Source organism: Lytechinus variegatus, chromosome 8 (assembly GCF_018143015.1).
Source record: "Lytechinus variegatus isolate NC3 chromosome 8, Lvar_3.0, whole genome shotgun sequence".
Taxonomy (NCBI): domain Eukaryota; kingdom Metazoa; phylum Echinodermata; class Echinoidea; order Temnopleuroida; family Toxopneustidae; genus Lytechinus; species Lytechinus variegatus.
Genome location: NC_054747.1, coordinates 21,890,281 through 21,908,494, shown reverse-complemented (window position 1 = coordinate 21,908,494; position 18,214 = coordinate 21,890,281). Strand labels below are relative to the sequence as shown.

The 18,214-nt window shown below is 38.5% G+C and overlaps 1 protein-coding gene and 1 long non-coding RNA gene across 2 annotated transcripts; one reads left to right on the top strand and one right to left on the bottom strand.

Moving 5' to 3' along the window:
* Positions 1-3,874: 3,874 nt before the first annotated feature.
* LOC121420158 (zinc finger protein 271-like) lies at positions 3,875-17,219 on the bottom strand. The gene is made up of 5 exons (XM_041614698.1): positions 17,133-17,219; positions 13,166-13,446; positions 11,332-11,798; positions 10,124-10,373; positions 3,875-8,587 (listed from the first exon to the last, which is right to left on the bottom strand). The coding sequence occupies exons 2-5, from the start codon at positions 13,416-13,418 to the stop codon at positions 6,423-6,425; spliced, it is 3,135 nt and encodes a 1,044-aa protein (XP_041470632.1). The 5' UTR covers positions 13,419-13,446; positions 17,133-17,219; the 3' UTR covers positions 3,875-6,422.
* On the top strand, positions 15,896-17,079 carry LOC121420159. The gene is made up of 2 exons (XR_005970709.1): positions 15,896-16,111; positions 16,810-17,079. It is a non-coding gene; the product is annotated as an uncharacterized LOC121420159 (long non-coding RNA).
* Positions 17,220-18,214: the final 995 nt, after the last annotated feature.

The following is an 18,214-nucleotide window of genomic DNA, read 5'->3' as shown; positions in this document are numbered from 1 at the left end:
AGCACACTCCAGGTAGAATTCAGGGGCCGATTGCACAACATGGTCTTGCAAAGGACTGTTTTCCACGTCGATTTATTACGATGTGCCATATGAGACACATTATTAAGAAATTATTTGCAAACCTTGTTACCCACAAATGTGGATAGAAACAATTCTTTAAAAAAAGTCTTTCCTTTGACATTTTTTTTTTATTTATTAGGTGCTTTATTATTTTAAAAGCTTATAAAAATTTAGAATTTAAGGTGTCTTGCAAGGTGCAGCATAGTAAATCAGCAACACGAAAGGTTGTCATTTCAAAGACCCTTTCATTGAATTCGGGCCGTGTGGCCCGTTTCACAAAGCTGTTCGTAAAGTTGCGCATGACTTTTGACTAGACTGGTTCATTTTCCTGAGTTACAAGTGGGTTACATGAGGTATATCATTTACTACAAGGAAGGGTTACCAGTCGAGATTTAACATACATGTATTGTACAAGCAGCTTTGTGAAACTGCCTCAAGGTGTGCGTTTCACATTGCTGTTCATAAGTTATGAGTGACTTTACAAATGACTGGTGACCCTTTCTTACGAATTAAACCAATACCAGGGAATCATTGATCATTTGTAGTCACACGTAACTTACAAAGATTGATCCAATCGCAACTAAGGAAAGCCAGCAAAGTCAACAAATAAAATGCATGTTTATTCTTTTTTCAATTCTAGACATGAATGTATATCCATAAATTCATTGATTTCTTGACAATTTGGTTTGATATCCTTTGTCTCGCCCACCGGAGGTGAAGGCGAGACTTAGGGATCCAAATGTCGTCCGTCCGTCATAAACCTAATGGACACATAACTCCACAACGGTAAATCGCTTTTCAACCAAACTTGGATGGTAGATGGACTTGGGGGACATGCATGTTATGCTTCTTTTCAGGTCATTTTCAGGTCGTCAAAGTTTACATGCAAGACTCTCTTATGACACCTAATACTGCAACTGTACCTATTTCCGCAACTGTAAGTCACTTTTCAACCAAACTTGGATGGTAGATGGACTTGGGGGACCTGCATGTTATGCTGCAGTCGGAGGTCACATGGTAAGGTCAAAGGTTATTTTCAGGTCAACGTTAAAGTTACATGCAAGACTCTTATGACACCTACATTTACATGTAACTCCGCAACCGTAAGTCACTTTTCAACCAAACTTGGATGGTAGATGGACTTGGGGGACATGCATGTTATGCTGCATTGGGGGGTCACATGGTAAGGTCAAAGGTCATTTTCAGGCCAATTTTAAAGTTTACATGCAAGACTCTTATGACACCTAATTCCGCAACTGTAAGTCACTTTTCAACCAAACTTGGATGGTAGATGGACTTGGGGGACATGCATGTTATGCTGCATTGGGAGGTCACATGGTAAGGTCAAAGGTCATTTCCAAGTCAACATTAAACTTTACGTGCAAGGCTCTTATGTCAAGTGTTATTCCATCCCAGTCATTTCACAGTGAAGTTTGCGTGCCCTCGCAAATCATGATATTTCTGGTTATTTTCGTAAGTGGGCGAGACACAAAGTCGCTTTTGCCTTGTTTACAAAAGGACATTCTGCAAATTTCATAAAAAAATTATGACACTGATGGATTTCCATAGAATTATGATTGATTGGATCAATCATAACTCTGTGTAAGAAGGGGCCCTGGTGTTTCAACACTAGGGCCGTATTCTGAACTCGGGTTTGAGAGGTTCAGTACCATTGTCCTCACCATTAAAGCATGAATAAAGACTGCATTGAATGCAAGAAATAAATTTATAATATGTAAGCAAAATTTATACATTTTTGGCTTCCCATAATTTTAGCAGAGTTAGACCATGGTCTTAGTTAAACTGGACTTCAGAATAGGGATCTAAGGCATCAATCACCTGCACTTTTATAAAATGCTGGTCTGTGATATTCTTTCTTCTTCATTATTCATGATGAGATAGTGAACCACAAAATAAATTGAAATCTATTCCACATTCAGACCTTTTTCTTCAAATTCAATACTATTTCAAAGTGGTATTTATTTAAGTGCACACATATGGCATCCATAAGGCTACAATTTATCATGCTTACATGACATTCCTCAATATTACAATTTTTTGCCTGTGTAGAAAAAAAATAACATTTTGGGTATCCTTTTACTGCCGATTTAAAATTATTTCTACTTGGCAAATGAGTTTTCATCTCGCATTCCATAAAAGTGTGGTATGTGTTGTTGCTATGAAAATAGAGAAAAGGTTAACTGAACATTCCATTGATATCCATTTCTCGGGAATCCCCAGAAATTTCGAATGTTGTACAACAAAAAAGGGAGGTTGACTCTGCACATGCATAGATGTGTAAAGTTGTTTGCTCTTGTATGAAAGATGTTATTCATTAGGGCATTTTAGCAATCACTTGGCACACTTTCTACATTGCTGATAATTTTTTGTCATAAGCACTTCATAACAAAGCAGCCTTTGTTGAAAATTGGTGAACAAAAACAGCAGTGTCGTCCAGGGCAACCGACATATTTGCAATTTTTCGTCCGGTCCAAATCTTAAGACAATGTGCTGTCCCATTCCACCAACTTCCGACAGTGACCTGTAATCTTTCCATTGTGATTTGCAAGCATTTTCAATAGAATCTCAAAGTTCTAAAAAACGTCTGCAAATTGGATGCTAAAATACGCTCAAATCAGAATACCCCCTATGGCTATCAACTGCAGAATCTGAAGACAAGAAAATAAACACATTTTTTTACCTTCATCTAGATCATACATTTATTTGATAATCATTGATGCAATATACAATATAAGCAGGACATACCATAAACACCTAAATTGATTTTTTTTAACCTTCTAAGCAGAATTTAACCCTAAAGAGTTGATATATAATATACACAATATGCACCTGTCATTAAAACAAAATTTAAAATCAATAATACAAAAGTGACAAAATGCCTCATTTATTTCATACTTCTATTTGTAGTTAACTTATTCCATACCAATATGGAAAAGCAAAGTTATGATATATATACTGCGTCCTAGAATCAAGGAAACCTCTTTCAGGCTAAATATACCTATCATCAAATGTGTTTATGGGTTTCAAATGTAACACTTGAGAAAATCTTTTCTTTCATTTGAGAACAAATTCTGAGGATCCCTAACGCATGGCAGGTTACGACCAATCTAAACAGGTCTAACGACAACGAATCTGCATCCCCTTTCATTAACTTTAAAAAAAACTAAGAACAAAAGAAATTTTATTGAGCCATCCCTCTCTAACTTCCAACCCCCTATATAATACATAAATATTGACCAATTTTCTGCACAACTTGATACTGAAATTGTAATTCCAAACTCCCCAAAACCCACTGATGCGTAAGGTGTGTCAAATAAGCTATAAAAATAAAGAAACAATGAACTTGATAATATACAGATATTACTAGTATATCAAACCATTTGCTTGTGAAGAGAAAACTACCAAAGAACTTTGTTTCCTTTTTTTGTAGGATGCATTGTGCATACAAAGGTTCATGTGAATTCACGGAGGCATTGTTTACTAAGGATTTTTCCAGTGGACAGTTCCAGATCCAAGAGAGTCTCCAAGGATGATTCAGTAATACATGTAGCTTATAGAACAAAAAGACTGTTGGAATGTGGCACTGAATAAAGAACATGATTTATATGTTGTCTTACACTAACATACACATTAAAAGGAATGGGGGCCCATTTCATAAAGTTTGTATAATGAAATTGCATTAACAGCTTAAAGATAAATACCAGTTGTGGTAACGATCTCAAAATGAGTTTGAACAGAATCAAATAAAATTACCATTAAAGTATTTGTATATGTATAAATTTAAAAAAAAAAGGTGCCAAATAGCTCTGGAACAAATGCATAACTGCTGAGAAGTGAGCAAAATAACCACGGAATTCCATCAGATGTCGGGTACTTTCGAAGTAATATTAATTAATACACTGCCCCACATATGCTTCTTTGTGATAGTGCATCATCAGAATTATCTATTTTGAGCTAAGATTTCATGATCTTACAAAGATAAGTTGACATTAATGTACCAGATCTAGACGTATGACAATATTTTGACAATAACCTTGATTTAAAAGACTTTCTCATGAAATAATTGTTTGCTGCAACTGCAGTCTTTTACCTTTAAAGCTAAAGAAGCAATCTTCGCACATTTCGAGTGTGCTACTCCACTCACTGTATGTGGAATGCCTACATGTATGATGCGGTTTCAAATTTCGCAGAAAATATGTCACCCCACTGAAAGTGTCCCCATAGCAACAGGGTCGCTCTACATGAAGTAGTTTTGAAAACCACTTTCGGGTGATCAAAGCCATCTCAACGGTGTCATACACAAAAGACAAAAGATAAAATAATTTCTGAATACCGGGACTAGATTCTGACCATAGGTATAAAGAATCTTAAAACTCCACCATTTGAGACTACAGGAGTATTTCAATAAAGCAGAATCACCTATGACTGTTACAAGCTATTGAAACACTTGTATGCCATTGGCTGAGAATGAATTCGTCAGTGAATAATACTGAAAAAGAAGAAAGCAAAAGTCCCAAACGTGAATACGATATAAGGTATTCCAATGCTTCAATGCCACTTAACATTGACATTTATCATTTTATGTCAGAGAAAAAAAAACACGTAAGTGCTCAAATCCAGCAACTAAATTAATAATTTGAGAAGATATACATCATGCCTATATACAAACTTGCAAGACAACTCTTGAACGATTGTGGTACAATTACATAACACTTTCTTCTTTTTTTCAATACATACATACTGTATTAACATTGAAAGATACACACTTTAATAAAATGTTTTAATTTATATTAACATGCATTTCTTTTTTCAGAGCAAACCCAGATCCTGTAAGAGGTGAAATGTATCAAGACATTGTATGGAGATTGCTCCAAAAAGCTGTCTGATATTAAGTTCATAATGACCTTATGTCTGTACTAATAAGGGTTATATCTATGGCAAGCCATACTGGTTTGAAAATTACCATTAGATGGGCAAGAGTAAAAATGAAATAAACAGATGCACAATAGCAGGCGTGTATCCAGCATAAGATCCTACATGTACAAAGCATCTCATGAGCCCAACTGTCTGAGGACAATAGTGTATGGGCAAATACATTTCTTTGTCATAGCTGATGCTGGAGTGTGGACACCTATTGATTAATACTGTACTACTAGATTTCAATGCAATTTATAAAGGTTTTGCTGCAATTCAATTATAATGTTAGCTTTTATACAATGCGGTCCAAGAAAAATATCAAGCATCTCATATTACATGTATTACTGGATATGGGATTTGTGTTATTAAATGGAATTTCCCTTAAACACTAAAATCATTTACAATGATTATTCATGCAATCAATTTTGTTAAGAAAAGGAATGTTTACGACTACAGGTACATACAATCTGTTCACTTGATCTTGCAAAATTTGACAGCTACAATTCATAAAAAATATGAAATAAAAATATCTTTTTAGAATGCTCAATAGAGTTGTGTCACCTTCCTGCGTTACAATCTTTTGATTGAATAGCAAGAACTTGAGGGGGGATAAGAAGTTAAGCCATTCAGGAACGAGGATAGATACATTCATTTGTTGAAGAAATTTTGGGGAAACAATATTTTACATGAAACATCAATGGTTTGATACATGAACAGGACAAAATATTGCAAAATACAACATTAGGCATGTTGGTCCAATTTAGAAATTAAAATTTGTTTTAAAATTTTGTTGGTTATACCATTCTTGATTTCCAAGATTAAACTTGCTATAAAAGCAGAATATATACCTTTCTACTTGTATGTACATGTACATGCAACAGGAAAAATACAAAAGACAATGATGTTTCAGGCATAGAATATACAGAGAACATAGAATTTATGATACAGCTACGTGGAATTATAGCCTCGACAGGCCTATAGATAAGAAAATCATCATACTCATCTTCTGTTGTATAGTCATCTGAATGAGGGATCAACTGTATAACTCCTTTGCTTTCCGTTGTTATCTTGCTACATTGTTTCATTTTCACTAAACATCCTTATCTTCTCTCTCCCTATCCTATCTTCTTTTTTGTGTGTGTGTTCTATTACACCTCTTTCTCCTCCACTTATCCTCTTCCTACTCATTCATTTTGCCTCCTCCCTCCTTTTCCTCCTCCTTCACCTCATCCCCTTTCAAATGTTCTCCTTCTCTTCCTGCCTTTTTCCTCCTAACCCTCCCCTTCTCCTCCTCACCGTCCCCTTCTCCGACAAATCAGCCCACAACCAAAAAAAATAATAATTCTTCCCTCTATAATGTCACTTTCAGACATTCCATATGGAGCTAACTACAATACTTCTACATCATTCTTGATTGCGTCGCATTATGGCTGTACAGGTAGGTTTGTTAAAGTCGAGGCCGCCTCTGCCGCGGCTGCTGCCTGCTGCTCCATGTTCTCCTTTTGGTGCATGACAATATGATCAGTGAGTCGGTGAGGAAGAGGAAAGGCTTTGCCACACTGCTTGCAGACGTAAGGCTTCTCACCAGTATGGATGCGCATATGAACATCTCGGCAATGCTTGTCCTTGAAAGCCCTGCCGCAGGATAGGCACACGAAGGGTCGGATACCCTTGTGTCGCCTTTCATGAATCTTGTGATCTTTACCGGCCAGGAATCTCTTACCGCAGAAAGAGCAGACAAACTTCTTCTCCTTGTTGCTGTGGACTCGGAGTTTGTGTTTGGTCATAAGTTTACGGGTTCCGAAGCCACGTTCGCAGACATCGCACTTGTGAGGTTTCTCCCCGGTATGTTCCTTCTGATGATTGTCAAGAGCACTCTGAGAGGCAAATGATTTCGTGCAGAGGGTACACTTGAATGGTCGGTTGTTGGTGTGCTTCTGGACGTGGACCAAGAGTTGACTTTCCATGTCAAAGCCTTTGGTGCAGAAGCTGCAGCTGAATTTGGCACCTCCTAGATGGACCTTGTACTCGTGGCGTCTGAGACGATGACGGTAGACAAACCTTCGAGGGCAATGCTTGCACTTGAAAGGACGAGGGCGGTTATAGTAGTCCATGGGTTTCCCAAGCATGTCAATCTGCTCTCCCTTATCTTGTTCTTCTGCAGGGGCTGCTCCATTCTGTTCTTCATTCTGGTTAGCCTGGGATGTCTCTGCTCCCTGAGAACCACCTCTGGTCAAAGGCTCAATGCCATGATGCTGCCTCAGATGATCATGCAGGAAGCTGTACTTGATGAATGTCTTGCCACAGATGTAGCATCTTGTTGACCCGAGAACACTGCCCTGTGTGTCCTTTGAAGACCCACTAGTTCCTGGTGGCTGGGCTGCTGAATTCCTTCTTTTGGTTCCTCCCTTCTTCAAGTCACTGGGATGTGGCTCAATACCATGTGCTTCTTGAAGATGTGAATTAAAGGCTGTCGGTGTTGAGAAAGTCTCTGGACAAAGGTCACATTCAAAGTCTCCAGGCCTTTGTACATTGGCACTACCTAACTTATCTTGAGGATTAGCAGGCCACCCATGCTTCTCTTTCTGGTGTTTCATGAAGCTCTTCGGATTGACATATGTCTTGTTGCATTCTGTGCAAGAAAATGGAGGCGACAGCCTCATGTAGACAGGCTTCTCAGGGGTGGATATACCATGTTTTGCACGTTTATGCCGCATGACAAATTGCTTCTGTGTATACATCAGCCCACAGATGTCACATCCATACGGAGCCTTATCATGATTCTTCATATGGACGTTGAATGAGTTTTCATTAGGGCAGTTGAACCCACATTTAGAGCATCTTAGCTTGTCACCACCTTTCGTCTTCAGAGACATCAGAATTGGTTGTCCTTTTCCGCTGGTCGTACTATGCCTTTCCTTGAGGTGAACCAAGAGAGAGGTTTTTTGTTCATAGAGACATCCACACTCGGGACACCCAAAGGGATACTGCTTGTGCCCATTGATATGACTCTGATACTCCTTTGGACCAGCACAGGTGTAGCCGCAGGTCTTGCAGAAGTTCCTGCCAGAACCATTCCTCCGTACCCGCAGCTTGATTTTTAATCGGTCTTTAGAGGCTGTTCCATGATCTGTCCTCTTGTGACCAGTCAAGCCCTGATGCGACATGAATACACGCCCGCATTCGTCACATCCGAAGGGTGCCTTCTTGTGACCAAGTATATGATTCTCTAGAGCTGCCTTGTCAGGGCAAATGAAGCCGCATTTCTCACAAGTGAGGCAGTCTTCCATGTTGCCTGCATTTCCACCAATGCCCAATTTCTGATGGAAATTCTCATGTATGATCAGAGGTCCCTCACTTGGAAACCCCTTTCCAGATGAGACTCCGATGACATCTTCCTCTCCCTCGCCGATTGGCACATCCCCGTCGTCTCTCTCTTCTGAAGAATCTCTATCCTCATTCATCTGTTGCACTTCAACATCAATTTCTGGTCGCTTGTCTTTGTGGTGGAAGAGCTTCATGTGTCGCAAGAGGCTCTTTGGGTTGCTGCAGTGGCACGGGCAGAAGATGCACTCGAAACCTTTCGATTCTGTATCAAGAGAAAACAGAAATTATGCCACAGATTCAAAACATGGAAAAACAAATCAACCACAAAAAAGTTTCATCAGATTGCTGTGATGACATGTGAAATCTTTTATTACAATGCAAGATAATTTACCATTTTGTACAAAGCTTTTCCTTGCAATGCCGCAACCCTCACTTGACCTTGTTGAATATCAAAATCCAGCCAGGGTCTGTTAATTCCAATACTAGTATTACTATTAGCAAATATTACACCTACAGAGGGGGGGGGGGGTGTTGTAGCTGGACACAAGTGCTACCACAGGATTAATTAACCCTAGCCCTTGCACTAAATATAGTACATAATTGTACCTATAAGTACATGTACAAGTTCCATAACAAAGCAATCTAATCATCAATAAAGCCAAAATATACCAGGATCTAGAGACGTAAACGGTAGTTATCAGAACAATTGACTTTGGCAAAATAGAAATGATACACAAATCCAACCTCACCACAGATATCACATTATTTTCAGTGGCATAGCATCTGTAGGTTTGGAGTCTGTTAATACTATTTTGTTTGTGTGATAGTACACAATAGCAAATAGGCACAAGTGTAATGGTACAAGATTTCACATTAGATGACAGAAAGATTAGGTGAAGCAGATTTAAAAAGCATCTCTCTTTCACCGAACGCTAAATCTCAATACCCATTGCACAAATATGATTCCCTATTTGTATTGCACAATGCTTGCAGAGTTATTAATGAAAATAAGATTACATTGAAAATTATTTTTTCCCCTAGTATTCCGTGAAAATGGGGAAACCATGATTTTGTCTAGCACAATTTACCTGCATTTACCTAGCGCTATTAATTGGATTATATCTGACATCAACCTACTGTTCAACGGTACATTTTTTTACCACAAATGTTGTTTCAACTTCCCATAGGCTTACTTATGGCAAGCTAGGTAAGCCTAATAAATTCGATCAATATCCATAAGCTGGATGGAGCTTGTATGCAAGCATGCAATTCTGTGACCTACGCTCACACACACGACATTGATTTGAGGCCGAGGAAAATTACTCCATGACCCCATGAACAGTACATGGGGCCACACCAACACGCGTCGTGGTTTTGTGGTTCTGACTCTCACCTTTCAAACAGAGGGTCGTGGGTTTGAATCCTAGCCATGGTGTGTTTTCCTCCAGCAAAACTGTTCTGCACTCGACCCAGGTGAAGTGAATGGGTACACGGCAGGATTAATTCCTTGCATGCAATGAGCATTGAAAGGCAGCTTGAGCTACAGCAGGGGTAATAAGAATAGCAATGCGCCTCGGAAATTATCATTTCTAATTAGATGGCACTATACAAATGACTATTAGCATTATTATCAAATTGCTCCACGTACCCACACGCAATAGCAAAAAAGTTTGGAACTTTGTGCACGCTTGACCTTTTGGAGAACTTTTATCATTTTCGGTGGTCTAAAAAGAGCGTGTGTAAGCTCTATCCACTTACGGTTATTGATGATAAATTCAGAAAAGACCAATAATCATACCTTGATTGTACTTGAGGTCATGGAGGCCTATCTTGAACCCGCAGCTCTCCCTGTAGTCTGCACTATAGAACACCTTGAATTCCTCACCGGGTTGTAGCTCCTTGATTGTCGTGAAGTAGATACGTCCGTTGTACTGGTCAGCCTCGGCGGTCAGCTCCCCGAGATGCTGGGCAGCTCGGACCTTGGTGGTCCACGCCTTGTCCCCCTTGACTGGACTCAGGAAACCGACCACTCTCCCCTCGAGAGTCATCTGAAGAAAAAGGAAAGAGATCAAGTTAAGTGTTTGTTGTTGCTTTTCTTTCAATTTCAATACACATACTATAAAAAAAATCATGTAAGATACATGCCTTGGGTACTCTTCAGAGTAGATTCAGTGAATATTAAATCCCATCTATTATTATTATTATTTTTAACTTTGCTTATGTTGAATATTTTGGGACCAAAGAAATCTGTTCAACTTAGAATAAATTCTACTTCAGGAATAACCCACATGTTGCAAAATCTGGTCAAAAGATTGCTTTGAATAAGGTCATTATTCGGCTCCTGTAAGGTTTCCTTATGTATATGTTGAGCATACGCAAAAAGCTCGATCATTGAAGTCATGAAAAGAATACACACATTAAAACAAACTATTTTGACAGCAAAAACATGGCAACATTTTCTTCCAGTAAAAAAAAACCTTGCTCGTGAGGCACACCTAAAAAGGTCCCGAGACCTGCATGCAATGAAGCCTTAAACAGAAATGGATGGTGATAAATAGAAAACACAAGGTTGGAGCATTGAAATTGGAGGAAGCCTTGATGAAGGTCAAGTAAAGAGAAGAGGACAGTCAGGAAAAAAGAAAGAAGGTGTATGAGGATGTGAAAGAAGTGGATTTTTAGAATACAGAAAAAAAAATGAGAGGTGATCAAAAGAAGGAGGGAAGTGAGAAAAGAGAGGAGGGATAAAATCTACAAAGAGAAACACACATTTGTCAATCACTACCAAAGAGCTACCAACCTGAACAACATTTCAACAGCATTTTTAACAGCGGAAAATCAGTATTTTGGTGAGGAAATTATTATTTTTCAAAGAAGCACAATGAGATAACACATCAAGCTGAAACTTTGGACATCAGTATTTTGCATAAAACCAATGGGATTCTCATTTCTCAATATTAATAATACTGAAAATCAGTATTAGTTACCAGCTCTGTAACAATCACTTACCTCCCAAGATAAGATATTATTAAAGTGAATGGGTCCCTTTCCAAAAGAACCCTTGAACGGACCAAAGCGCACCCCTGCAGGGATCTCCCTATCAGCCACCACACAGATCGTCTTTGGGCCAAGCTTCCTGTAGGTCAAACCCTCGGGTAGAGGACCACCCAATGGAGGCTCCTCTGGTTCTTCCCCTTCATTGCCGGTACCCTGCGACTCTACCGGTGCCTCGGACTGCTCAGATGCCACTAGGTTCTGCGGCGCTGACTGCTCTTCTGCAGGTGCTGCCTGTGGTTGGATGGTGCCGGTGCGTTGTGCAGCGGTGCCTATGGCTTGAGTTGGTTGGGTTCTGGGTCTATTTGGTGGTGACCTTGTGGCATGGGGGTGGCCAGCACTGGTTTGTGTGTTGTATCCAATGGTGCTGTTGCCTGATAGAGCATTTTGCATCTGAAGGAGTGTAGTGTGGACATCTTGTTCTGAGTAAGAAAATCAATACAAACAACCATTAATGACCTCTTTGGAAATGCTCATAAAGCTCTGATGGCATTTCCATGATCCGACAATTTTTGTGCCTGAAAACTAACTCCATGCCATCTCTGAGTTTGCACCTTTACCAGACTACCAGCCAATATTTTCACCTTCTGCATTCATAAAATTATACTATTTTCAAGCTGTGATTGAAAATACATGTAAATCATAAACAGGATATTAATTTTCGTACTGATAATCATACATGTACAAACAGTAGGGATAAAATTCAAAATATTAGATTAGTATATTTCATTTATGCACAAGAAGGACTAATGTTATAAGCAATCTTCAAACTATGACAGCCAAAAACAGAGTGAACGAAATAAAAAAAAATACATGTAAAGGTGAGTAACACTTGGTAGCCAAGATGGGGAATGGTGTTTAGGACAATGAATAAAATGATGACAAGAATGATGGTGATGATGATAATGGTGATGATGGTGATGATGATGATGAATACAGATGAAAAATGGTAATTAACATTAACGATTCTAACCTGGTTCCTATAGAAATCATCATGTTAACCCTAAATCTCCCGGGGTATTTTGATTCTTGTCATTCCCGGGGGGGGGGGGGGCCATCACTAAATAAAGCTCCTAGAATGCTAATTTTTGGTAAAAATTTTCTTTGTAGCATTCTTAACAATTGCAATTCAAAAAAACTTTGGTTTGGAAATAAATTTCTTATGTATTTTATTGTTTTATGAATTTCTTATGTATTTCTTTGTTTTTTTACTTTTTGTTTTTTATTGTTTTTCAATGGAAATTGTTCCAGACATAATTCTGATCATAAACAAGGCAAAATTAATTAAGTTTAATCAGTAAAAGTAGAAATAATGATACATTTATGAATTTTGGCTAAATACGCAATTTGCATTGGATTTGTACATGAAATCACGTTTATGAGCAATTTTGGGTCTGACATGCACTTGCATAATGTTGCGTAATGTCGTAACCGCGTACCCGGGCGTCACAACTTTGGTCTCAAAATTTGCGCGAGACTTGAATGTAAAAATTCAGTGAGCTGCGAGGTGAAAGAATTTCGCGCAGCAGATATATCGCGAAAATTGTTGAGGGGGGGGCCATTATGCCCCCCCCCCGGAGAATTAGGGTTAAACCAAATATAAAACGTAACCTCCGAAACTAAAATTAATTAATTTCACTTTTGGAGGTTACGTTTAAAGATAAATCTTTACATTACTCTGAACCCAAAACTCAATTACAATCCTAACTCTAACCCTATGCCCTCTGAGATATTATCAAGGACCAGGGCAAATGTCCCAGGGGCTAGTGTCGTGTCACCTCCAACCTACCTGATACGCTCACCATAGTCACAACATTTTCATTCCTGGCCACTTCCGCAACCTGAGAGCACTGATCGGGTCCACCACCGACCCCCCTGAATTCAGGAGGCAGCATACCACCGGGGTAGGGCATCTGGTGCGGGAGTAAGGACTGTTGGTACAACACATGCTGGGAGTGTGCGGTTGAAGGGTGCATGTACTCGGTGACAGGGTGATGGTGCTGGCTTGGGTTGCCCGGCTGGTTCAAGTAGTTGTAGTCCATCGCCTCCCCGACATGAAACCCCAGGAGGCTGTTGTGGGAAGAAAAAAAAATGAAAAACAATTCATGGCATGCTTTCAAAAGTCTTTATTTATTTTGTATTTACTTCAAATCTTTATCCAGGGGCCGTTTCTCATTAAGCTGTTCGTAAGTTAAGAGCGACTTTAAAGAGAAATTGCAGTAAACACTGATTTCATGAGAGTCTGTAAAACCAGGCTTAATTGTCAGTATATCATCGAGGATCTAGATCTGGTACAGTTACATTAACTGAACGTTGTGAAATCTTGAAATCTACGCTAAAAAATGTTCACACCGAAGATCCCCAACACAGATAAGCGCACGTGGGACAATGTATAATTATTGCTTAGAGCGTCGGGCCCTGACACTCTACCCGAATCCTGTGCTTATTTGCTGATTTCTCAGCAATTACACAATTTCTTCGAGAATCCAAAGTTGGCACATGTGTTTTATTTATATACAAACAGACACTTTGGTGGTCATTTCATTGGATTCTGTACGAACTCATTTTGATATCGTTACCAAAACTAGCATTTACCTTTAAGAACGCCTGGTGATCCTTTCTTACGCACTAAACCACTGCCAATGAATATACAATTTACCATAGAAGAGGATCCCCATTCATTCTTAAATTCGCTGTTAACTTACAAACAGCTTTACATGTATGAAACACCCACTAGAATAGCAGGTTCAGTAGTCAGTACAATACAAAAACACATTATATTCCAGAAATAAAAAAACAAAAGATAAGGTGGGTCCCATATATTTTCCAGAATCCTTTTAACGTTTGAACCAACATAGAAAATTTAATCACATAATGAATTAATGCCTGCATGGTCATGGGTGGGTCATTCCTTAATTTTTTAAGATAATGGACATACATATTTTAAATTCCAAACTTCAAATAATCTATTAGGCCTTGGCCCTTTGCGCCATCATCACTAAACCAACCAACCAGCCAACTTTGCATCTTGGGCTGATACCAACAAAAACATGCATGGTGGGGATGGGTGATTTGCCGCTGAAACCTCTGAAATCGCCACAGTATAAAACAAGGCCAAGAGGGAAAAAAAGAAAAACCTACATACACTGAAAAATCTCCCGTCATAAATTGATGTTCCCTGTTAAAAATCTAAGTCTCTATTCTATCAGAGGTGGGCTATACATGGGGTCAAAAAAGAGTGATGTTTCAAATTCCTAGGGTCCCTGGGGCCCGTTGCAGAAAGAGTTGCGTTTAAACGCAAGTTAAAAAATCAATCGCAAATCCAAAATGCGCGCTGTTGATTGGTTGAAAATCAAGTTGCGCATGATTTTTAGGGTTGCAATCGATTGCAACTCTTTCTGCAACGGGCCCCAGATTTGATGCAGTACCATTTTTATTGAAATTCACCAAAAAATGAGAAGCCGCCCAAAAATCTGATCAGAGTGGGCGTGGCCTCAAATAAGCCAAATATGGGCGTGTCCGAGAGAATTATAGTAATAACTTTAGTGTGTTAAGTGTGTACATGTTCTTGTCACGTTTTTGTAGACAAGTAATCCAATGAAACTATCTTTCTATCTACATTTGTTTCTTTCTTTCTTTTTCTTGTTTTATTCCTTCTTCCGTTCATTTCCAAGTTCTTTCTTTACTTTTTTCTTTTCTACATTCTTAATAATTTTACTTATTTCTTTCCTTCATTCTTTCTTTGTTATTCCTTCTTTTTCTTCTTTCTCTTTCCTTTCTTCCCCTCTATTTTCTCCCCTACTTCCAATTTCATCATTTTTTTTCTTTCTTTCCTGCATTCATTCTTTCTTTTATTTATGTCCTTTTTCTTTTTTTCTTCCTTTCTTTACTTCCTCTTTTTTTCATTTCTCTTTTCCTTCTTTCCTTTGCTTTTTCCATACTTTCCCTCATTCTTCTTTAATGCTTTCTTTAGTTTGTTTCTATCTTTCTTTGTTCTTTTTTTTCCTTCAATCCTTCCTTTTTTCATTTCTTTCTTTATTTTTCTTTTTTTCCTTCTTTCTTTTCTAATTCTCATTTAATCATCTTACGGTATTCCTTTCCTTCATTCTGTCTTTTACTTTCTTTCTTTTTTCTTTTCTTCTTTCCTTCCTCCTTTTCTTTTTTTGTTCTCATCTTTCTTCATACTTTCCTTCATTTTTAAAGTTTTTTTCTTCCTTCTTTCTCTTGTTTTCTTTTCATCCCTCCTACTGTCATTCATTCTATTTTTTTTCATATCCTTCCGTCCTTTCACCCCCCCCCCTTGGAGAGTAGACTAGTCGTAATATCGGTTGACCGTTATGAAACCCATGGCTTTCAACAATTCCTGCTAGCTCAGTGAGTAAGGCGACAGACAGAAGATGCCTTGATCAGCAGCGAGAGGTTCGAATCCAAGCTCCATCCGGAAGAAGAAAAAGAGAACGAAAAAAGGGGGTTTTCTTTTGGAGAAGTATTTTTTAAAATTAGTGGAGGGGACATATGGAAGTCTTACCAACTTTGTTAAATTCAAATTTTATTTAATTTAGATCTAGAAAATAATATTTAGGCCCTAGTCCATTTTAATTACGCTTCGCCATCACTTCTGACGTTACATGTAAAACAATTACTGGCGTTTCCGTGTATGATCTACACACAAGACTGCAAAAGTCAATTTTGGCCGAAAAACGAAAGGTCGTTTGGATACGGTCGCAGCGGCCTGGTCCCCCTAGCCTGGGGCGTTTTGGGGAGTGAAAGTTATATACTGTACGTATGGAGTCACTCCCCACTAACGCCTGGGTTTCCTCCCTATACTTCCCCACATACGGGTACAAAACCAGAAACTTTCGCCCCCGAGAATTCTACTTTCTATCTAAAAGATCTAGCCCTAAAACATGTACATGGGGTCCAACTTCATTTCCAACATTTCAGCGATATTGATTTCATTTTTAAAGAAGAATTCATTAAAAAAACAAGAGATTTATTTTGAAAAGATGGAAAGAGCTTACTTCCGTGTTTACGTCGCCATCTTGATTTCTTTGTCTTCCGCTTGGCGACAGCACGCAAATCGCTGGATTTGCGTGCTGTCGCCAAGCGGAAGACAAAGAAATCAAGATGGCGACGTAAACACGGAAGTAAGCTCTTTCCATCTTTTCAAAACAAATCTCTCGTTTTTTTAATGAATTCTTCTTTAAAAATGAAATCAATATCGCTGAAATGTTGGAAATGAAGTTGGACCCCATGTACATGTTTTAGGGCTAGGCCTAGATCTTTTAGATGGAAAGTAGAATTCTCGGGGGCGAAAGTTTCTGGTTTTGTACCCGTATGTGGGGAAGTATAGGGAGGAAACCCAGGCGTTAGTGGGGAGTGACTCCATACGTACAGTATATAACTTTCACTCCCCAAAACGCCCCAGGCTAGGTCCCCCCAGGACGAGCACTTGAACAGTTGATGCTCCCATGATCGCATCGCCCTTTGCAAAACACATCACCCGCCCGACCCGACCAAACATGCCAAACGCCTAGCTTACAATACATTACAGAGACGAGACTGCACTCACAGTCACACAGTACCGTACGGTACAGCACTCAGCAGGTCACTTCCCTGGCAAATCAATTTGCAGTGGAGCTTTTAAAAATCGGTTTGTTCTCAAATTAAACGTGCAAATTCATTGATATTGGTACACAAAATGATTAAAAACATGATATACACGAAATTCACAAAACATACTCTGTCTTACTCACCGGAATGGATGAAAAATATGTCAAAAACTGTCTCGAAATGAGACGAAAATGTCGGGAATCGGGGACAGCTCTAAATGATATGGTGAAGTAAAAAGTTAATAAAAAAGAAAAAAAAAATTTGGGGGGGGGTGAGTTCTTTTTGGGGGGTATTCCCTGTATCTTGTCTTTAAACTTAGGTTAGGGGAATCAAATTTGAAATTGCAAATTGGGACGACCTATTCCCTTGAAGGCTGGTTGATATCAAGGATAGGTTCTTAAAGGACAAGTTCACCCCCAAAAAAGAAAAAAAAATCCATCAGGCATAATATGCTTGATGGATTTTTTTTCTTTGTTTTCTTTTTAATACCCTAAAAAAAATTTCATCAAAAGTGCATGTTAAACTAGGCAGTTACAAAAGCTTTAAGTTAAGTTTAATGTCACAATATGCACATCCTGGTCGGTATGCATACGAGGGGACTGATGATGTCACCCACTCACTATTTCACTATTGCATAAAATACAAAAATATTCTTGTTTTCCACTCATTGTCATATAGAAATAAAGTTTTATTCATGCATTATGAATATTTGAAGTTACTGCGTTATTTCCACATTTTATGGTTCAGTCGCGTCGGTCCTCATGGTCAAATTAAAAGAAACTGAAATGTTGTATAAGAAAGAAAGAAAGAAAGAAAGAAAGGAAGGAAGGAAGGAAGGAAGGAGGAAGGAACTGAAGGAAGGAAGGAAGGAAGGAAGGAAAAGAAGGAAGAAAGAAAGAAAGAAAGAGAGAAAGAAAGAAAGAAAGAAAGAAAGAAAAAAAGAAAGAAAGAAATGAATGAATAAAATTATCAAAAGGAAAATACTTTGGAGAGGGAGATAAAGGGAAGATGCGAAAAGAAAATTTTAAAAAATTAAGGGAAAGAAATGAATAAAAAGAAGCAGAAAAGAAAACAACAATATTGACAGAGAGTGTAAAAAATCTACAAATTGTTTAATTATTTTCACATATAATTCTGAATTTATGGGAATCCAAAATTCATTGCCTCCTCTAATGTACCAAAATTAATAGTTTAGAATGGATAAGACATGAAAAAATGTATAGGC